The sequence below is a fragment of the Geotrypetes seraphini genome, chromosome 1 (genome assembly GCF_902459505.1).
Source record: "Geotrypetes seraphini chromosome 1, aGeoSer1.1, whole genome shotgun sequence".
Lineage (NCBI taxonomy): Eukaryota > Metazoa > Chordata > Amphibia > Gymnophiona > Dermophiidae > Geotrypetes > Geotrypetes seraphini.
In genome coordinates this window covers 178,825,655-178,848,682 of record NC_047084.1, presented here as the reverse complement: position 1 = coordinate 178,848,682, position 23,028 = coordinate 178,825,655, and the positions used below count along the sequence as shown (strand labels likewise).

The window sequence follows — 23,028 nt, the reverse complement described above, 5'->3', positions numbered from 1 at the left end:
ATGTGCAGCCCATTGTATACCTATGGACTTAACGGCACTTAACACACACAACTAATTTGTCATTGGGACACCTTGGTAAAAGGACCCCCTTTAGCAAAATTGTTAGAGCCCTCTTCTCTGAACATTTTAATCCATTCACTTGTCATTTCATGCATAGATTACTGTAACACCCTCCTCAAAGGCATTACAAAAAAGGAAATAAGAAGACTTCAAATAGTAGAAAACACCGCAGTAAAAATCATATTCAATGCAAAAAAGTATGATCATGTCACTCCCCTCTTACAGAAAGCTCATTGGCTTCCAGTAGAACATTGGATCACCTACAAAATCCTTTTACTTACTTTTAAAACCAGAGCAAATAATCAACCTGAATTTATTAACAACTTACTTATTCCATACAATCAATCTAGGACTTTAAGATCCACAGCTCACAACCTTTTAACTATTCCCTCATTGAAGTATATCAGTACAATTTTTTCCGTTAGTGCCCCCTTGCTTTGGAATAGTATTCCTAATCACTTACGTGAAATAACGAGTCTTGCCAATTTTAAGGCGGAGTTAAAGACATTTTTATTCCGTGATGTCTTTGTTACTTAAACTGCCCTTTTAAGGACAAACCAGATTGGAAAGGTTTTTACCTCCAGTCTCCCTTCCTTTTGTTCTTTTCCTTAAATGCTCTTTCTTTCTCTTTCTATCAATTGTAGTTCCATCCCCTCTTTCCCTTCATTCCCGTTCGTCAATGTCTTTAACAAATATGTCATTTTCCCCAATTTGTCTTTGATTACACACTCTGATTCAATTTGGTACACTGTTTTGGTATTTTTGTACACCGCCTTGAAGGTTTGATTAGGCGGTATAAGAAATTTTAAATAAACTTGAAACTTGGTTAGTTTTTTTCATTGCTCAATAGTGACCCCTGTTAATTCGAGCTAGGGTACATACTTGCTGGGTCCCAGAAATAATCAGTGTGTGGATGCCACCCAAGGCCTTTGTGATTGGGCTAAGGAAGGTTATAAAAATAGAGAAAAAAGCATATCATGTTTTTAAAGATGCTTTTAATACTCAATATTAATATTTTTATTTTTTAATTTTTTATCTACCCCCGTTTCCTTCTGCTTTTTCCATATATGTTTTTCTCGATATAACAGATGTAACCTTTGCCTTTCTTCCCTCCCCAGTTCAAGTCTGTCTTGTCATAAATTTGATGTTAACGAATTTTTAATTTGTATCTTTATAATCTTATCCCTTTTTTACTTGTGTACATCGCTTTGTAAACAGATTCAGCGATACATCAAATATTAATAAACCTTGAACCTTATCATGAGTAACTGTGATTGAAGGCTTACAGTGCATGGCACTGTTGCCCAGTGGAGTCTCCTTTGTGGTTGAGTTGAAAGTCCAAAAAAGCAGGAGAGAACTGCCAGGTCAAAATTACAATTAAAAGAAAAAAAATCTGTAAATCTTTGGGATGTTTAAGGATGGAAATATAAAATATTTTTCCAATGAATCAATCTCTCTCTCTCTCATTGCAAGTTGCTCAGGATAAGTGTTGCTTTACAAGACTAATTTTTTTTGTTTAACAGAGTGCTGGCAGTGAACAATGGCAGCTGCAAACCTGTGGGTATACGATAGAGACTTTTTTTTCCCACTTTTAAAGCTTTCCTTTCATGTGTAGCCAAGTGAAAGACTGGAAGTGAAATGTAAGCTGGTTTAGTAGATCTTCAAGCCCTATAGTATAAGGAACAATTTAAGAGTTTCAGTGGGGATTCAGCTTGGTTAGGAGGATTATTTCAGAATGCCACTAAATGGACCCCAGCAGAACTTGCTTCTCAGATCTTTTGATTGCAGTGAATGTTAAGAGAGTTTGGCAGATTTGTAATATATTACAGCTCTACAAATAAGTTCCAACTGGCAAGAACTATTTATCCACTCTTCATCCTGTTTTATTTATTTTTAACAAAATAAACTTAATTCTTAAGAATTCAGGGATCTCAATCCAGTCGGGTTTTCAGGATTTCCCCAATGAATATGCATGAGATCTATGTGCGTGCATGCACTGCTTTCAATGCATAATTCATTGGAGAAATTCTGAAATTTGACTGGATTGCGGCCCTCAAGGAGGGACTTTGAGATCCCTGGTTTAAATGGTCATTGACAGCTTTTCATACACTGCAATTAAAAATTAGGCCAATCTGCATAAATGATGTCCAATAAATTACATAAAGCAGGATTGTAAATTTTTTATTAAAACTTTTGAGAACTAGGGTGAAAATGTATTAATATTTTGTGTTAATACTGTGTCCTTTTATCCCTGTTTTTCTTTTTTAAATCTTCTTATTTTGTTTTGTTCTGACTTCTACTCTCAGCCTTTCTCCCCCAGGCTCTCTTCCTCAGTTCTCAGTCCAAAGCCCCTCTCACCTACTCAAAGTTTATAGAAACATAGAAACATGATGGCAGATAAAGGCCAAATGGTCCATCTAGTCTGCCCATCTGCAGTAATCATTATCTCTTTCTTTCTCTGAGAGATCCCACATGCCTATCAAGTTTCAAGTTTATTTATGGCTTGATATACCGACCATCACCAGGCCCTTTTGAATTCAGAGACAGTCTCTGTCTCCACCACATCTTCTGGGAGACTGTTCCATGCATCTACCACCCTTTCTGTAAAAAAGTATTCCTTAGATTACTCCTGAGCATATTGCCTCTTAACTTCATCCTATGCCCTCTCATTACAGAGTTTTCTTTCAAATGAAAGAGACTAGACTTAAGCGCATTTACATTACGTAGGTATTTAAACATCTCTATCATATCTCCCCTTTCCCTCCTTTCCTCCACAGATTGAGATCTTTAAGTCTGTCCCCATACGCCTTATTTTAGTAGTCTTCCACTGGACCGACTCCATCCTTTTTATACCTTTTTGAAGGTGCGGCCTCCAGAATTGTATACAATATTCTAAATGAGGTCTCACCAAAGTCTTATACAGGGGCATCAATACCTCCTTTTCCCTACTGGCCTTATCTTCCTATGCAACCTAGCATCCTTCTAGCTTTTGCTGTCACCTTTTCAACCTGTTTGTCCATCTTAAGATCATCGCATACGATCACACCCAAGTCCCACTCTTCTGTCGTGCACATAAGTTCTTCACCCCCTAAACTGTACCGTTCTCTCTGTTTTTTGCAGCCCAAATGCAAGACCTTGCATTTCTTAGCATTAAATTTTAGCTGCTAAATTTCAGATCATTCTTCAAGCTTCCTGGGTGTCTACTCTGTTGCAATTTATTTTTACTTTACAGTATATATTGCCTTCTTCACAGAGATTATAGCAATTTACTTCAAACAAATAAACTTAGATAAATAAGAACAAGAAATACAGTATAAAATAGAGGATGACTGAGTTTCAGTTATGGTGCTGAAACTGGCCCCAAATCCTTTTTTTGCCTGGTTTGTTTCATCCAAAAGACTATGGCCACAGTTACAGTTTTGGTAGAAACTGACTGTGTATATTCGTGGAAGCTGAAAATTTGTTCTTTGTACTGTTTGTCTACCTCCCTTGCTCTCCCCTCTGAACAAGAGTTGCCTTTCACCCCTGCCCTCCTATAGGTGCTCCTCTCAGGCATATTTTACAGTCCCTGGTGGAGGTATAATCAGGGCAAGAGTAAATCCCCAGTTGCTCCTTCTGGCTCTGCTCTCAAAATGGCTGCTTATGGCAATATGCTTTTTTTTTTTTTTTTAAATTCCAGATTGTACTTCATGATGATATAATGTCCACAGAGTAGACCAGTGTCTGGACTCCTGTACCCTATGCTAGTAAGAATCTTAACATAACATAACATTTTTATAGCACATTAACCTTCAGATCTATGCGGTTTAACAAATATAAAATACTGCTACAACACAGAATGAAATACATTTTCAATCTTTCAAAAATGTCCTAAATAAATAAGTCTTTAATAGTTTCCTAAAATTTTGATATGATGTAGATATAAAAAAAATTGCCAAAAATCAGTATCCCAAGTAGCTGCTCGAAGTGACAATAGTCGATTATATATTTTATAGCAGCAACCTATGGGTGATGGAAAATCAAAAAGGGAAGCTATCCAAGTAGAACATCTATGATGGAAAAAAATTAATTGATCGACTAAATAGGCTGTAGCCATACCAGATATTACTTTGTAACACAGTATCATGCTTGTCCTTTAACTAAATAAAAAACAGAAAATATATCAGTGCTACATTTTCTTGCTATTATGCAGTTTGGGTAAGCATTAAAAAAATCTAATAATTTTTTCCTGTCTCAGAGAATATTTAACTACATCTACGAGTACTTGACTTGGGAACATAAACTTGCCAGACTTGAGAAGTAGTTGTTAAAATGACTCTCCCAGTTGTCAGCCTGTGCTTGTAGTTCCTGGGAATAATCTCCTGTGGGTTTAGCAGAGTTCTGTTGACAGTAAATTTTTGATAATCCCCATTGGGCCTTATTGGTTCACATTCATACAACCAAACTGCAGGTTTCAGTTTTGGCCCAAATCAGGCAAATACATTTTGGCTGTAGTTTTGGGTTAGTTGAAAGTGGTTAGTCCATTTTGATGGCGGTTTCGGTTTTGGCTGAAACTGAAAGAAAGCAGCTTTGGTGAGCCTCTAATGTAAAATAGGAAGGCACAATCACAGAAGAATCTCTGTCTGGCAGCTTTTTCCCAGCTTGATCCTTTTCTGTCTGCTGACAGCAATGACTGTTAACTGGCCTTTTCTTAGCTCCTCTCCTGCATGTCCTCCTTTTTGTACATGTCATATTTAGGCACCTGGGTAAGATAGATGATGCATTGATTTTTCCAGTCTTTATAAACATTATTGGCATAGCCAGATGGCCAGTTTGGTTGGGCCTGATATATTTTGTGGAAAAGAACCTTTGACCCATGTGACATGCATATAAGCATGGAGCACATCAAGTTAGGTTAGTACATTGAACTATTCTTTGAGAAGTGCCCTATATGTCCTGCTTTTTAACTCTCTAATTTTGCTACTTGTCTTATTTTGCTACTGCTTTTTCTTGATTAGTTCATTATTAAAAAAAAATTGTAGGTTGCCAACAACTTTGTTTTTACTAAGGGGAAGTGTGTCTTTTAATCTCCCCTTTAGGTTATTTGCATTTGCAGTTGACAGATTCTATGCATGATTCATCACAGTGTTTGAATCACAGATTTACTCATAGCATTCTACCATATATTAGGTTACTACTGTCTTTTTATTTCAAAGGTCTTAATACTGTATCATTTATTTTATTGGTATCACTGGTATTTATTTTGCTAATAATAATTATTATTTATTTATATACCACAACAACCATGTAGTTCAGAGTGGGAAGGAATATACAGATGAATCCCCCCATAGAGATGGGTTTTTGAAAGCTTGAAAAGAAATGTTTGAACAGTGGATTTAAAACCAGCCGTTATCTGTCTGTGTTAAAAACTGAAAAGGGGTTTCTGTCTGCCATTTATCTAACTGCAGGAGAATTGTATCAAATTGGTGAAAGTCACATGGCACAGAGGTTTGGTTAACATCCTATGCAGATTATGCACTGAGGGGGTGAATATTCAAACACTTGGGTAAAATGTTATGCATTTTAAGAGATTTCAGGAGTGGGAATAAAGCTTGTGGGCTCAAATGAATATGGGAATATTAATTGAGAAGAGTTGAATCAGAATAGGGAAAGTGGAAATCCACTCCCCATGAGTTCAAAGGAGCAGCGGAAGGAATGGAGGTGAAGGCTTATGGGTCTGGCGCTTGTACGTGCCTGGCCTGGCTCGGGGGGGGGGGGGGGGGGGCAGGAAGAACAAGATCGCAAAGGCAAACCGATTGACTGACGTTACCTTTGTGGTCTACTGGTCGATCGCGATCAACCATTTGGGCACCCATGCTGTATAGTATGCAAAAGCAAGCAGCAGAAGGAAAGAATCCCATAAACACAAACAGGAACATCAAAAAACAGTATCAGACTGGAGAATTGTTATAGCTAATTATTCCTGCAACAGGAGTCAATTATCCTAGAATTGTACAATAATCTAATTAGACTGCTCTGTGTTGCCTAAGGAGTAGAGCATCTTTATCACATAGATCACAGTTCTTCAACCGCCGGACCGCGGACCGGTGCCGGTCCACAAAAAAATCTTGCCGGTCCGCGAAGGATTCAGGACCCCGCTGCAGCAAAAGGTGCCGGCGTCAGCTGACATGCAACTTCCTGTTGCCGTCACTATGCTGGCACTCCTGCCTGCCACCACCGACCCCTGCCGCGTATGTCTCCGCACCCCCAGAAAAGCAGCGGCAGGTCTGTGTGCTTTTAACTTCGACACACAGCTGCTCCTAGGCAGTATTTTAGCGCGGTTTCATGAGGCAGCCTCAGGGCCTTTGGTAGGCCGGCCCACATTGCATCATCGAAGCGGGCCGGCCTACCAAAGGCCCCGAGGCTGCCTCATGAAACCGCGCTAAAATACTGCTTAGGGGCAGCTGTGTGCCGAAGTTAAAAGCACACAGAGCTGCCACTAGCCTACATCGAGGAAACATTTGCTGGAGAGGGAAGGAGGGAAGGGAGTAGAGGTGCTCCTAGACAAGGGAGGGGAAGGGGCTACTGCTGGCAGGGGAGAAGGGAAAGGGAAGGGATGAGAATTACTGTTGGATAAGGGGAGGAGGAAAGGGAGAAGGGGTACTCCTGGACAAGGGAGGGGAAGGGGCTACTGCTGACAGGGGAGAAGGGAAAGGGAAGAGAGTTACTGTTGGATAAGGGGAGGAAGAAAGGGAGAAGGTACTGCTGGAACATTGGAAGGAAACAGCTGGCAGGGAGATTAGAGGAGGGGAAGGAGTCAGGATGGAATGGAGAGATCAGATGAGGGAAAGGAGAGAGACAGAGGAATGACAAGGTAGAGAGAGATTGATGCTGGGAAGGGGGGTCAGATGAAAAATAAGGAAAGAGGGACAAAGATGCTAGATCTGGTGTAGGAGAGAGGGGCATAGAAAGACGCAGATACCATATGGGAGGGGTAGGGGTAGGGGTAGAGGGTAGACAGTGGATGGAAGAGGCAGATGCTGGATTGAAGAGACAGAGGGCAGACGCCGGATGGAAGAGAGTGAAAAGACGATGAAAGCAGAAACCAGAGACGACAAAAGGTAGAAAAAAAAATTTTATTTCTATCTTGTGATTAGAATATATCAGATTTAAAATATGTATCCTGCTAGAGCTGATGTTAGACATAACTGGGGAGTGCAAAGCCCAGGCAGTGCTCTTTAGCTTCCAGCTGGCTTAGGGCTTTCTCTGACCAGGCGGCAGTTGCCCTAGTTGCACTGCCCCTAACACCATTCCTGCCATGTGTGACTGCGGTATTCTGTTAGCATGATATTTGTGTAGCATTCTGTAATAATTTGGCTTATTCAGTTTTCTTGATAGTAGAGGGGATATATGTGAAGGGGAGGGGAGACGGGGGTTTTGTTGATCCTTGCCCTGTATTATTTATATTTATAAAATGACAATTGTACAGAATATTGTTTCTTTTTATACTTTAATAAAATATGTTCAGTATAAAATCATAACTATTTGAGGCTTGTGCGGATGGGATCAGATGGTTAACGGGACCGAGCTCGCGAGGGCGGCAATGGGGTTTAAAAAAAATTTCAGTCTTATTAGTTTGCCGGTCCACGAAATAATTATTTTATTTCCGCCGGTCCATAGGTGTAAAAAGGTTGAAGAACACTGACATAGATGACATTTTGGCCCGGATTCTATATACAGTGCCATTGTTGTTGGCTGCCTTAAAAACGGCTGCCGGTCGTGTGTCAATCGAGCAACAGCACCTTATATAAAAACCGCACCTTTGGGAAAGTTAAACATTGGAAATGTAGGACAGGGTTTTTAAGACCTATATTTTCAGTGCTTACATTTCATGTGAATCGCACCTAAGGAGGAACTTTATGATACCTAACACCTCTTCCAGCAGTAGCCACGCCTACAGCGGTATTCTACAAGTTGGACCTGAAATTATATAGTTATGCCAGTGTCTCAAACTTTCTCGAGCCAGGGCACACTAAAGGTAGTGGCCACAGCTCGAAGCACCCAGAAGTGTGCTGACGTCGCTGTGATGACATCACATGCATATGTGACATCATCATGTTAACATATACGCAGAGCCCCTCCAGACAGGCCCTGAAATGCCAGTAGGGCGTGCCAGCAGGGAAATCTAACAAATATCAACTGAGTACCCCTAACCACAGACCTCCCACGCTCCACCCTAGACCCACCCAAGCACTTCCCCAGATCCCGCCCCAGAGAGTAGTAGAAAACTGGAACACTCTTCCGGAGTTTGTCGCGGGAAAAACACCCTCCAGGGATTCAAGACAAAGTTGGACAAGTTCCTGCTCAACTAGAAAGTATACAGGTGAGGCTGGGCTCATTTAGAGCAGTGGTTCCCAACCCTGTCCTGGAGGAACACCAGGCCAATTGGGTTTTCAGGCTAGCCCTAATGAATATGCATGAAGCAAATTTGCATGCCTATCACTTCCATCATATGCAAATCTCTCTCATGCATATTCATTAGGGCTAGCCTGAAAACCCGATTGGCCTGGTGTTCCTCCAGGACAGGGTTGGGAATCACTGATTTAGAGCACTGGTCTTTGACCTAGGGGCCACCGCATGAGCGGACTGCTGGGTACGATGGACCACTGGTATGACCCAGCAGCGCCAACTCTTATGTTTACTAATTGTAATGTAATTTTTTCCATTCATTTTTCATATACCCACAATATACACAGCAGATATAAATTCTCAAAACTGACACATTTCAATCACTATATTGAAAATAAAATCATTTTCCCTACCTTTGTTATTTTTCTGTGCTTTTAACTGTTTCCAGGGCCTTCTTATCCATTGACTGTTTTTCTCTCCGTCTATGAAAATGTCATAGAAAAACATTTGTGTAATTAATGAGTTGATTAGAAGATTAATACAGGTCATAGATGTGTGTATTGGACAAACTGATAATTTAGACCTGTAATACGTTTTTTATACAACCAGTATAATTGATTGCATCCATCTTTGGCATTAACTTAACATTCAATTTTTCTGCTTTCTTCTCAAAATCTACTTTTCCATGTCTTACCTTCCCTTCCTATCTCTCTCTTTCCCTTCCTATTTCCATGGTCTGACATCTCTCTCCTTCCTTTCCCCCCTTCCCAGTCTGTCATCTCTTTCCTCTCCTTCCCATAATCTGGCATCTCTCTCTATTACTACTACTACTATTATTTCTATAGTGCTACCAGACTCCCCTCCTTCCTTTCCATTCCTTGGTCTGATATCTCTCCCTTTAGTCATCTCTCCTTCCCCCCAGTGTAACATTTCTCTTTCCCTTCCTCCTTTCTGCCCCCTGCAGTCCATCTCCCTTCCCTTCCTCCTTTCTGGCCCCCTCCCAGTCCAACATTTTTTCTCTCTTCCTCCAGCATGCTTCTCCTCTGGTCCTCCTTCCCTCCCCCAACCAACATCTCTCTCTCCCTCCATGAGTCCAACTTTTCACTCTCTGCCCTCTCCCTTTTCCCCAGAGTGTAACATTTCTCCTTCCCTCCTTTCTGTCCTCCCCATTCATCTCATCCTCTCCATGAGTCCAACACTTTCTGTCTCCTGCACACTTTCTCTCTCTGTCCTTGCCTCTTCTCTTGAGTGGCATCCCTCCTTCTCACACCCCAACCTAACATGCTCTCTCCCCATGCACCATCTCACCCTCCTCTCCAGTGTGTAGCACCTTTCCTTTCCCTCCCTTTCTGCCAGGTCCAACAACACCTCTTCTCCCTTCCTTTTACCTCCCACTGTCCCAGAGTACCCCTTCTCCCTTCCCTCCTACCCCTGTCTAGCAGTAACTCTCCTCCCTTCCTTTTCCCTCCCCCTGTCCAGCAGTACCCCTTCTCCCTTCCCTCCTCCCCCTATCAAACAGCAACTCTCCTCCCTTCCCTTTCCTTCCTCCCCTGTCACAGTACTCCTTCTCCCTTCCCTCTCCAGCAATATCCCTCCTTTCTCTAGCCTAGTGGCTGCTCACTGTGTGCTTTTAACTTAGCTACACAGCTGCCGCTAGCAATAGTTTAGCCGCGGTTTCACCAGGCAGCCTCTGGGCCTTTGCAAGGCCGGCCCGCCTCACACCATCGAAGTGGGCTGGTCTAGCAAGGGCCCCGAGGCTGTCTGATGAAACCACGTGTAAACTAATGCTAGCTGCAGCTGTGTGGCTAAGTTAAAATCACACTGAGCTACCGCTGCTGGTCCAGGGGTGGGGAGAGAAGAAGAGGAAAGCAGGATACCCGGCAGCGTATTTTCAGTAGAAGGCAGGAAGATGCAGGTCAGCTGATGTCTGATCCGGAGCCTCTCTTCCTGCCTAGTGTGCCGCGGCATACAGTTTGCGATACACTGAGTTATACTGACGACATAACTATAATTGTTCCTATTACCTCTTTATCATTAGAAATGCAACATTTTGTTTCATCTATTTTGGGAATAGTAGAACAATGGGCTAAAGAATTTAGATTAAAATTAAATCCCCAAAAAACAAAAATCTTTCTAGGAAGCCCAATGGACAAAGTTAAGGTGACTTCCTTGAAGTTAAATGGAATGGATTATACCATTAATCCTACCATTAAAATATTGGGAGTCATTTTAGAACGTGCTCTGTCATTTGATGCTCAAGAGGATTCCTTGGTTAAAAAAAGCTTCCTTGTTCTTTGGAAACTCCATAATATAAAATTGCATTTTGATTTCATCTCTTTCAGACTCTTGATGCAGTCTTGGGTCTTGGGCCTACTCGACTACTGTAATATTATTTATCTAGGCTTCTGTAAGAAAACTATTAGGAAGATGAGTGTTATTCAAAATACGGCAGTTCGTCTAATCTTTAATCTGAAAAAATCTGAACATATAAAACCTTACTTTAGGAAATTGCATTGGCTTCCAGTTGAAGCGAGAATACTTTCAAATTTGCTTGTATTAGCTATAAGATACTGTTTGGTAATGCACCATGTCATATGCTGAAACATTTCAGACTTTCTGATACTGACCGTTGTACCTGTGGCTGTTCCTTAACAGGATGTACTCTATGTAGAAAAGATTTCTTGAAAGAACTATCTTTGCAAGCTGATAAATGGAGTAAAACTTTACATGGCCTAATTGCGGCTTTTTATTCCTACCAAGGCTTTAGGAAAAATGTTAAAACTATCTTTTGATAAATTTGTCTGACATGAATTTTAATGCTACTGAAGTATTATCACTGTGTTGTCCAGTTTCTCTTTATTGTAAACCGCATAGAACTGAGAGGTACTGTGGAATAAAAATAATTTTTTAAAATTATTATTAGACATCTTAAAATGCCTCCATAGGTACAATTCCATCGCCATACATTTTTTTTTTCTTTTAAAAGCTCTTTTTTTCTGATATTTTTTAACAGTGTTTTCAACTTAAGTTAGGTACCGGTAGGGCACTGCCAATACCTAACTTAAGACACCATTTATAGAATCTTGGTCTTTGTGAATAGGACCTCTCTTATTATTTGAGTTAAGAAGGATTTATCTGTACAAATCTCTGTATTGAATAATTGACTCCTAATAATTTTACATTGTGTATACATAGGAAACATGCTGTATTTTTAATTATTTGCACTTCACTGATTGTCCAGCTCTCTTCTGTGTAAACCGCCTAGAAATCGTTTGATTGTGGAGGTATAGAAGAATAAAGTTGTGTTATGTAATGGCTTTACAACACTCCTCTAGGCCAGTTCCATGATTTTGCTGCAACTCAACAATGTACATCTGTAGCTATTTGAATAATATCAAGGAACTGAGGGGATTTTTTTTTCTGACCTATATTACATTTATTTAAGGTGGTTTCATAAATTTTGAGGTAGCTGGCTGTTTCTCTATGATTTTGCATGTGTTCATGAATGTATGACCCAGTGCATACTTCAATATCTAAACCACTGTAAACCTTTGTAATGAATTGTTAGCATAATTATAACCTACCTACTAGTGTTACTAGAGGTAAACAGTCATCCAGAAAATCAGTACTGGAAAATGTTTTCCAGTGTTTTATCTATTTACTGTACTGAGGCCCCGATGTTCTAAACGTAGCTTGCCTTTAATAATTGACCAGTTCTGACTGGTTTAGCATCGAAGTATTTTAGCTTCCAATGCACATAATGGTTCTGCACAGTCTTTTCTGTGCTTCGAAGCATCCTCTGATAATACTATGTAAATGTAGTACAACAAGGTAATTAATATTAAAATGAGCTCTCTGGGCAATGCCCATTGCCTGGTGATGCACGAAATGAAGCTCTGACCTTTAACGCTTCAAAATTACTGGCAGGTCTGGAGGTGTCAGTAGTGTGATAAATGCTTGTGTCAAAAGTGTACACCGGGAGGTCTGGGCTACCATTTGCTTGAGAGATGAAAATACATTTATCATACTTAATGGGGGAGCCATATACTCATGTGTTTAAAGCTCATGTCTTAAAGGTGCGTCTCATACATGTTTGTTAAAAGCATACGTTGGCAAGTCTGGGACTGCTAATAGCATAAGAGGTGAAAGATAGAAAAAAAAAAAATTACAAAAGTAGTGTAGAAAAACCCCAACATTTGCTTATTGTGTGTGCCTATGATGCACTACAATAAGGCACACCTATGATTGATGCTCATTCACTTATGATATATCATTTCCTGGTATGTGCACACATTTATGCCTCTTACCATGGACTATTCTGCAAATGTTTCAGTCGCTTTCTCCAATGACTGATCTGATGGAATTTCCGTGGAATTTTGCGGAGCTCATTTGAATGCGAGGTTTTTGTAGCATTGCTTAGCTTTTTGAAATCGGAAAATCTACCGGCACTATGACGACCCACATGATTTTAACGATTAAGTTTAGAAAATCAGAGCCTTAGTTGGAAACCTCAGGAAATAAGTGACAGTCAGTGACTTTGCTGATCTAATGTAAATACATTAAGAGTGAATTTTAAAAGTTGTATTCTATACTTTCTCTGATTCTCAGCCCATTGTTACTAGCCTTTAGGCTACTCTTCCATTAACATCATGATGATCTTGTATAATTGATATGGAGTTTTGTTGGGTCTTTCTTGTTGTTAGAACATAGGAGGGTCCTGTGCCAGAATCATGTTTTGTGTGACACACTCCTAGTGCTTTGCCCCACCCAGTTTTATATCTATCTATCTATCTATCTATCTATCTATCTATATATGCCCCTGTCTGTCTTGTACAATCACACCACCTATTCAACCCTTGAAATGGCCTCGAAAGAGGGTATAATTTTCTGAGAAAGATGCTGTGTAAAACCTGAAGTCTTCTGCTTATTTCTTTATGAAATTCTATTTTATTAGTTGACATTTTGACTTTTTCAGTTGCTAAAGAACTTTTTTTTTCCTTTTCAGGGTGTACCTCAGTTACCTTGTGCCAAAGCACTCTACAACTACGAGGGAAAAGAGGCTGGAGATTTGAAATTCAGCAAGGGTGATGTCATCATTTTACGTCGGCAGGTTGACGAGAATTGGTATCATGGTGAAATCAGTGGCATCCATGGCTTTTTCCCTACTAATTTTGTTCAGATTATTAAACCCTTACCTCAACCTCCACCTCAGTGCAAAGCACTTTATGACTTTGAAGTGAAAGATAAGGAAGCTGACAAAGACTGTTTACCATTTTCAAAGGTAAAGAAAGAAAAATGCCTATCAAATTTTGTTAGGTTGCCTCTGTTAAAAGTAAGCCTTGTCCAGGTCAGTCCTGACTGTGAGAAGCCTACATTCAGTATAAAGCTGAGTCTTCTATTTTCCCACATTTTCTCTTCAGTCACTGGAATGAGTTTTCTTGTGTGTGTGAAGGAGAGAAGCATTTACCACCAAATTCCAGGCATAAACTGTGTTCTTAAATTCAATGAGAGAATAAATCAGGTTGAGTTCTGAATGATGCTCATACATTGGGTTATATTTTGGGCCACAAAACCCTGGGCACTTGGTCCCACCCCATTTTGTCCCCACCCCGCCAAGTTCTGCCTCCATCCATGCCTTGTACTGCCCCCCAGCCATGCTCCCACTGCCTCCTCTCTTCTTCCCCGATGAGCTCCGGCTGCATCTGGAGGTGTGCAGATGTGTGTAATATCTTCCACGCATGCTCAAAGGCTAGCCAGATATGGCTGGAACTCATCGGAGCTTCTGGAAAGTCCATCCGGGCACCTGGACAGTCCTCTAAAAAGAGGACATTTCTGGGATTTCCTTGAAGTCTAGTAATCCTAGTCATAGAAACATAGTAAGTGACAGCAGATAAAAAACTGAACAGCCCATCCAGTCTGCCCAACAGTTACACTCAATATACATTCATTGTTAAATTGTTGTTTTTCTTTAATATTTCTGGGCAATAGACCATAGAAGTTTGCCTGGTACTGTCTTTAGGTTCTCACTGCTGGAGTTCCTACTGAAGCTCACTCCAGCCTATTTTAACCATCCTGTCACTGGAGTCTCTATCATAGCCCTCTCCAGTTTATCCTAACTAAATCACCATATACGGGATACAGGCCATGCAGGATTTTCCAGTAACAGGCCTTAATTTGTTTTATACCATTTGCCAGCAATCTCTAGCCCTCCATTCCTGAAGCAGCAGAGCTGGTCCTGACAATCCCTTTCGTCCCCTCTGTTCTGAAACCAGCAGAGTTGGTCCTGACAACTTCTTCCCTCCCTCCTCCCTCCCTCACCCAATGATGTAGTGGTAGCCGGTGAGCAGAGGAAACGCCAGCAAACAGGCAGCTTCTGGCCAGCCCAGGCAGGACCTTTCTTCTGTCTAGTCATTGCCAATTTAGCAGAAGAAAGACCCTGATGGGGCTGGCCAAAAGCTGCCTGTTTACCAGTGCTTCCTCTGCTGCCAGCTTCTGCTACATCGTTAGGTGAGTGAGGGAGGAGGGAGTTTGTCAGGACCAGCTCTGCTGCTTCGGGAGGGAGGAGGTTGTCAGGAATTGGCTCTACTAGTTTGGGAAACACGGAGGGTGGGGGGTTGTCAGGACTGGCTCTGCTGCTTCGGGTAAGGGATGGAAGAAGTTGGGGGAGAAGGGAGGGAGAGAAAGTGGAGGAGAACAGGAGAGAGAAAGTGACCAAGAAAGAAGTGAAGATGCTGGACCTTGTGACGGGCATGGCCATACTGGATGAATCCAGGGACCAACCCTGACTGAGCGAAGACGAGGGAGTTAGTTGTATGGGTTACTGCAAAAAGGTTTAAGAACAAACAATTCAAAAGTCAGATAAACTGCAAAAATCTTGCTTTTATTTGGTCCATCACTCAGATATGTGGAAAAAGCTCAGAAAAACATTCAGTGAACAGACAAACAAAACACAGGGACTTTCCCCTTAGGTAAATAAAGTAAATGCACTTCACCCCAAAACACAGTCTGAACTTTCCAGCAAATTTTAAACACCACAAAAATATTCCCAGCATATTCTACCTGCCTTTCTGCAGGCTTCAGTCTGGCCTTTGTTAGATGTACCAGACCAGTACTATCACTCAGTACCTTGCAAACATGAAAAGTCAATTCCTCAATCTTCCAGCACTGCTTTTAAGCTCACAGTCTCTGCAATTTCAGCACTGGAGAATTTTACATTACATTAGTGATTTCTCTTCCGCCATTACCTTGCGGTTCGAGGCGGATTACGCAAGAGTTGTCAGGAGGTTACAAGAGTTGTAACATTACATAAGAATTGTCGTAAGCATAACATAAGAATTACATAAGAATAGTCGAAACTAAGAATTACATAAGAATTGTCGAGAACTTAAGGAGCAACATGTTGGGTAATTAGAAACATTTTAGATTGTGGAGTGTGTGGTAGGTGGAGTTAGGGAAGGAACAGGTTTTATGTGTTTTTTGAAGAGTAGGGTTTTAGTTTCTTTTTTGAAGGTTTTGTAGTCTGTGGTCGTAGATAGCAGATTGGTGATTTGTCCGTCTAGTTTAGCTGCTTTGGGACAACCCCAAGGCATAGGTTGTATCCGCCCAAATGATCAGCTTTAAATCAGATCCCTCCCAAAATCTTAACTGGATTTTACTTCTCTACAGTGTCATTTCAGTGCATTTTCCCAAAACAGGCTTGGCATGCAGGAATTTCTCAAAACAAAACCACACATTTTCCTTTCTTGACAGAAAAATAAGGCTTGACTTCTGACCTTCTTTTCTTGTAAGGCTGCTTTTTTTTTTTTTTTTTAGCAAACAGATTTCCTTAAAATTGGTTGTGCATTACTTCCAATCCAATTCAAATATACAGCATTTTCCTTTTTGTCAGCCACTCACTTTAACTGATTTCAGCTCCTGTCTATTTCCTCACAGCCTGAAGTTACTGAATAATCACCACCTTCACTACAGGTACTATGGCTCTCTTCCATTTCTACCTCCTTTGGACAAACAGTTATGATGTCCCCTAGAACCACCCAGTCCTGGGTTCCTACCTGTTCCTTGTACTGTGGTGTTCCATGTTGCTCCCCTGGGCTTAGCTTGAGAGGTCTGAACTCCTCAGAATTGCTGAGAACTCCAGTTCTGTGGCTGCCACCCTTTTCTTTCCCTGCAGCTGGGTAATTAATCTTGGGTGCAGATGTGTTCCTAACCCTGATTGCTCCAACCCTGTTTTTAGGGTTGACCTGCCCCTGCCATCTAGCTGGGACTTATAGTTTTGCCATTACCTCTTTAGCTTGTGAGCTAAGAAATAATAAACAGGTCTTTGGGAACTCAGACCCAGTCTGAGGACCGCTTCTCAAAGGTATTTTCTTTCCCTGCAGTATCCGAAGTTGCACACAGGGATTTGTATGTGTGGAAACCTGTGCCAACTCGCTTCCCTTGGCATCTACCCCTTGATACTGCAGGTGTCCTTTGAGCTCACAGGGTCTTTCCTGTGACAACCTACAAGTGGGGGTGAGGGGGATGATAATGTGAGGTGAGAAGGGAAGGGGAGGGAGACGCAACTATTTTTAATTAACTTGCAATAACCAGAAACTAGTTATCCGGCATCTACCAATCCCCATTAGTGCTGAATAACTGAAATTCTACTGTAGAGATTCTTGGTATTTATCCAAAACTGTGGTTAAAGCAGTTTCCTAAATTGCAGCACATTTTTAAACAATCTATGGGTCCAGCTATAGAAAAAGTGGATTTTACAGTCTTTACATACTTTGCGTCTAGGAACTAGATGGGAAAGCTTTTGTTGTTTCAGCTCCCAACTGAAAAAAAAGGGGGCTCTAGACCTTATAGCATTAGGAAGATTCCATGGCAGCATTCCCCAAGGTGGTGCTTCAGCAACATGACATACTTCTCTAAAGCTCCTTTTTGTATGTCCCTGCTGCAGTAACACACTCTGTTATTAGGGATCCCGAAATAGCCCTACGTAAGCCTTCAAGTTCAGTCTCGCCATAGTTATTCAGGGGTTTATCTGAGCGGTTTTCTGACTACTATGATAGGACAGAAAAGTATCAGGTAAGTTGAAGGCTTGTTGTCTTCAAGGGGTAGTCTCGGCATTTCTTCTGGACGTATACAGTCTATACAATTTAGCTCTGTCTCCTTCTTCTGGAAGAAGTGATAAAATCTACTTGTCTAGACCAGTTTGGCAGGACTTAAGGAAAGGCAATTTAGCTACACTTGATTTCTTCCTCCCTGTCTGTCCTCACACCTGCTGCCTAATATAATTTTTTTCTCCAGAAAAACTTGGGCTGTCTAAAAATAGATTATTTCATTGTACTGGGCTCAGATTAATGTACATCACTGATTTTATCTTCACTCCTGCCCGCATACAGACATGACATGCAAGACTGAGCAGGAATATATAGAAGACGTATGAAAATACAATTTTTAATTGTGATTTGGAGTTTCTTTTACAGTTGTCTCTAGGTTTATAGCATGATTGATGTATGTAATTGCACTTAAAATGGTACAAGAACAAACGTGCTAGACAGTTCAAGATTTTTCACTGCTCCCAGCAACTAAACAATAAAGTGCTGCCTGAAATTATACAATAAATGTAAAACAGCTGTGGCATCCAGGCTTTCTTGTTTCATCTTTTTATAACTAATGAGACAACTGAACATTATAGGATCTTGAGCCATCATTACTGCTGAACTGATTATTAAAACTTCACACATTATGGCCATTTGCATTTGATTCTATGCTGGCAAGCTTCATCTGTTTTAATTTTGCAATCGGGAGCTTAAAAATACCTGTTTCTATCGTTGCATTCTAATTTCTTTCAGAACAGTCGAATTTGATTTCCAATAGAAACATAGAAAATAGACGGCAGATAAGGGCCATGGCCCATCCAGTCTGCCCACCTAATGACTCTGATTTGAGGAATTAATATAAATCTGCTTCCTTTCATGAAGTTTGAGATGTTTTGCTTTTTTTGTGTGTTAGGAAGAAATGTTTGAATCCTTAATAGGTAACTTCAGTTATTTATTTTTGTAGTTTACCATAGAAAGAAGGATGTAGGCTGGCATGGTGACGGTGTACCATTCAAAGGGCCCTCAATTTGACCCCTACATCAGGTCCTCCTCTTCCCAGGTTGTCTGGGTGAGGAGTGCCCATGATTCAAGTTTCCAGAAACAGCCCTGGTGTATGGCCAAAATCTAATAGACTGTGGATGTTGGAAAAAAGGAAGGGGATCTAACCTAATCAGGATTTCTTAATTGCACTTTTCCAGTTCAGGTTCAAGGCGATTTATAGGAAAGAAGCCCTTGCAGCTTCATGAGGAAATAGTTACATCACATTGAAGAAAAAGGTTATACACTTCCCCTCCACATTCGCGGTGATAGGGGAAAAGCATGGCAGCGAATACCAAAAAACCGCGAATAACTTTTTGTATGTTGTTCACGGTTTTTCGGTAACAAACCCCTAAAAAAGGATAAAAAAACCGTGAATAACCTAACCTGATTTGCTCCGGGAGCAGCGATTGCCTCTGTTCAACACCGGGAGCAGCGATTTCCTGTGACATAAATTTGGAGGCGGAGCCAGAGAATGAAAAACCGCAAATAATCAAAACGAAACCGCGAATACTGAGGGGGAAGTGTACTGTTACAGGAGGGAGGGAAAGATACAACACATTGCATAGGATGGTTACATTGTAGTAAAAGGGAAGCAGGTATAATGCACTGCGGAGACGGTTGCACTGTCAAGGAAAGAGTGCAGAGACATTAAGTTGAAAGAAAATTGTCAAATAGATAGGTTTTCAGTCATTTCCTGAAGGTGAGGTAGTTTAGTTCAGTTCTTATGGATGTGAGAATAATAATAATAATTTTATTTCTTATATACCGCTATACCATAAGTTCAGAGCGGTTTACAACAAGATACATACAATGAGTGTATGAGATGTGAGGGGAGAAGAAAAAAAGTACTTTCTGGGATACAAATTACAAATGGAAGAGAACCAAGTTGGTTTGAATCAGAAGGATGTATCTAGTCAGAGATTGGGGTACAAGGGGAGAACAATTTGGGTGGAATACAATTATAAATGGGAAGAGCATGAGTTAATCTAAATCAAGAGAATTGGGGATTGGGATGGGAATAGCTGAGGGGGATTGGACAAGAATTGGGATTAGAATTTGTTAAAGAGACGGGCTTTCCAGGTTCTTCTGGTGACTTATGTGAAAAGGGTGTTGAATGGCTGCTTGTACTTCACTCCCTTGGATGAGAAGATGATCAGTTGGTGGGTGGTGTTTATCCTGGTTAAGGTGAAGAGGGAGGAGGAGAACAGGTGTAATATGTGCTCCGGTGCGTTAATGTCCAGTGTAGGGGTACCCACACTTTTTTGGCTTGCGAGCTACTTTTAAAATGACCAAGTTAAAATGATCTACTGACAATAAATTTTTTTTAAAAAGCCACAAAGCACACTGTACGCAAAGAAAATGTTAATTATCATTTATATTCAGGTTTTTTTTTTTCAAAGAGGTCAAGGCAGATGACTTTAAAATATGCAATGTCACCTCAGTAACAACTATACAAAAATAGACAAATATACCCCCTCCCCTTTTACTAAACCGCAATAGTGGTTTTTAGCATAGGGAGCTGCACTGAATGCCCCGCGCTGCTTCCGACGCTCATAGGCTCCCTGTGCTAAAAACCTCTTATTGCGGTTTAGTAAAAGGGGGCCCTAGTGCAAAATATAAACAGCAGATATAAATTTGGACAGATTTTGATCACTAAATTTAAAATAAAATAATTTCTTCCTACTTTTGCTGTTTGGTGATTTCATGAGTCTCTAGTCTCTGGTTGCACTTCCTTCTTCTGACTGTAAATCCAATATTTCTTTCTTTCTGCCTCCTACATGCTTCCTCTCCTCCAGACCTCATTCCATTCCCCAACCAACATCTTTCTCTGTTCCTCCATGAGTCTAACTTTTTCTTCCTCTCTCCCTGCCTCTCTTTCTTTCTCCCTGCCTCCCACAAGCCACCATCACCAATTTCTCCCTGCTTCCCCGATGCCAGGCCAGGAATGTACAAGCGCCGGACCCACAGCCTTCCCCCTGATGTCAATTCTAACATCAGAGAGGAAGTTCCAGGCTAGCCAGGCAACGATTGGCTGGCCTGGAACTTCCTCTCTGACGCCAGAATTGATGTTGGGGGAGTTGGGGGAGGAAGGAGCCTGTGGGTTCGGCGCTTGTATGTGCCTGGCTTGGAAAATTACTTTACAGTTTTTGAATTTTAATTGTAAGTTTTATTTCTAGTTTTGCAACTAGAAAGATGTGCCTGCAAGTTTCAAAGGCAGGTGGGAGGTAACAGATATGTGTGCATGTCCAAACAAAACCAAAACTAACAGTACACATTGGCACCTGTTCTGTGCCTAAATGTGAAAATTTTACAAGGCTTGCTTCAGGTACAAAAGAATAGGTGCCAGTGTGTGTTGGCATTTGTTTTCCTTTGGAGATGCAGACAAAGAAACCAAGCTTACTGCAAAACCTTTGTGGACATATGTCTGGCATACTTCTATCCTATTATCTGCAAAATTTTCTGCTCATAATATCTGACTATGTTTAACCATGAGCCTTTCTGCATAGACCCCTAAGGTTGCTAGCAGTGCCATGTTGAAAAGAATGTCTGTCTTGACCAGATTGTAAGCTCTTTTGAACAGGGGTGGTCTCTTTTATGTTGGATGTTCAGCGCTGCATATGTTTAGTAGAACTCTAGAAATTAATAGTACTAGTAAAAGAATGGATGCCAAAACGGAGCCCGGTGGCATGCTGCAAGGGAGAGAATGAAGTAGTGCCCGTACAGGTAGCTGGAACCTCAGTCACTTCTCCCCACTGCACCAGGTTCCTCTGTTTCTAGATATACAGTGTGGTCTCTGCTGTAAAGATACCCTTGGATCTTAATCTCTTTCACCCTTTGTTTCAGCCTAAAGCTGGGTTAAATCTGTCTGATTTATGAGTTAACTGCCATCTTTATCAGGTGACCTAGCTAGTTGTCTTTGATAGAACAACCATGACTTTGTTGTACCCCTTTTGGGCAACTATAGCCACTTCTGCTTTCCAGACTCCTCTGCTGAAAAGAAGACCAAGGACTCCTTAATCTGTTTTTTTGGTGTGGTATATATGTCTCCTAATATAAACCAGTTTTTCACGTGCTGAAGAAGATGAAGGAATCAAAAGTGGCCTAGAAGCAAGAGGGTAGTGGTCAATGAAAATCACTCTGAGGAAAGGGATGTTACCAATGGTGTGCCTCAAGGTTTAGTTCTTGAGCCTATTCTTTTTAACATTTTTGTAAGCAATATTGAAGGGCTGTCTGGTAAGATTTGTCTCTCTGTGGATGTAGACACTCCTGATGGTGTGGGAAAAATGAAGAAGGACCTAACGAAGCTTGAGGAATGTCTGAAATTTCATATCTAAGATTTAATGCTAAAAAATGCAAGGTCATGCAGTTGGGCTGCAAAAACCCGAGGGGCTGAAGAGACTTTGTGCATGAAAGAGGAGCGGGACTTGGGTTTGATAGTATGTGATGATCTAAAGGTATAATAAAAACAAGTGGAATTGTCCAATAAGAAAAGGTGCAACAAATAAAGATGTCTCTCAAGGGTCGAGTATTTTTGGAAGAATAAAGGATAACCTGATTGTCCAGATGAGTTGAGAGACATCTTTATTTGTTGCACCTTTTCTTATTGGACAATTCCACTTGTTTTTATTATTCTGTTTTCTGTGGATTTGTTTCCCCTGTGTTTTGCGTTTATGATCTAAAGGTAGCCAAACAGATTGAAAAGGCAATGGTGAAAGCTGAAAGGATGCTTGGATGCATAGGGAGAGGAATAGCTAGTAGAAAATGGAGGTATTGATGCCACCGTATAAGACTCTGGTGAGATCTCATTTAGAATATTGTGTACAATTCTGTAGACCGCACTTTCAAAAAAGATGGAGTCAGTCCAGAGGAAGGTGACTAAAATGGTTGGTGATCTACGTCATAAGGCGCATGGGGACAGACTTAAAGATCTCAATATATATATTTTGGAGGAAAGTTGGGAGATGGGAGATATGAAAGAAATGTTTAAATACCACCACCTACTACTACCACCACTACTACTACTACTACCATCCGTTCAGTCGTGTCCAACCCTTGGAACTCTGGTCATACCTTGCTTTACCAAAGACCAATCTTGCGGCAGTATTTTGAATTAACTGGAGTCTTTTTTTCATTTCCTTTGCTCAAATCCATGTAAATGGAGTTACAGTAGTCCAGTTGTGCCAAAATGATGGGTTGGACTAAAATACAAAATGATGTTGATAAAACAGGTGATGGATACTTTTCAGTGTACGCACACTGAAAAAACCATTTCTTAATCTGATGGTTTACCTGACAATGAAAAGAGAGGGAGGAGTCTAAAAAGATTCCCAACACTCTAGAAGAAGACTCAATTGACAGATCATCACTGGGATTAAGGGTAATTGAACTAGGGAAGTTTGCAATTTCTGGACCAAACCAAAGTAATTTTGTTTTTATTGTGTTTAATTCCATT

General features: G+C 40.8%; 1 protein-coding gene across 4 annotated transcripts in view; it reads left to right on the top strand.

Annotated features, from left to right (window-relative positions):
- Positions 1 to 23,028, top strand: part of SH3RF1 (SH3 domain containing ring finger 1) — a 238,819-nt gene that overhangs the window by 111,199 nt on the left and 104,592 nt on the right. For all 4 annotated transcript variants that reach the window (XM_033942181.1, XM_033942153.1, XM_033942174.1 and 1 more), the window contains exon 3: positions 13,454 to 13,729. In XM_033942181.1, coding sequence (XP_033798072.1) covers positions 13,454 to 13,729 — 276 coding nt within the window. The remainder of the gene's footprint in view (positions 1 to 13,453; positions 13,730 to 23,028) is intronic.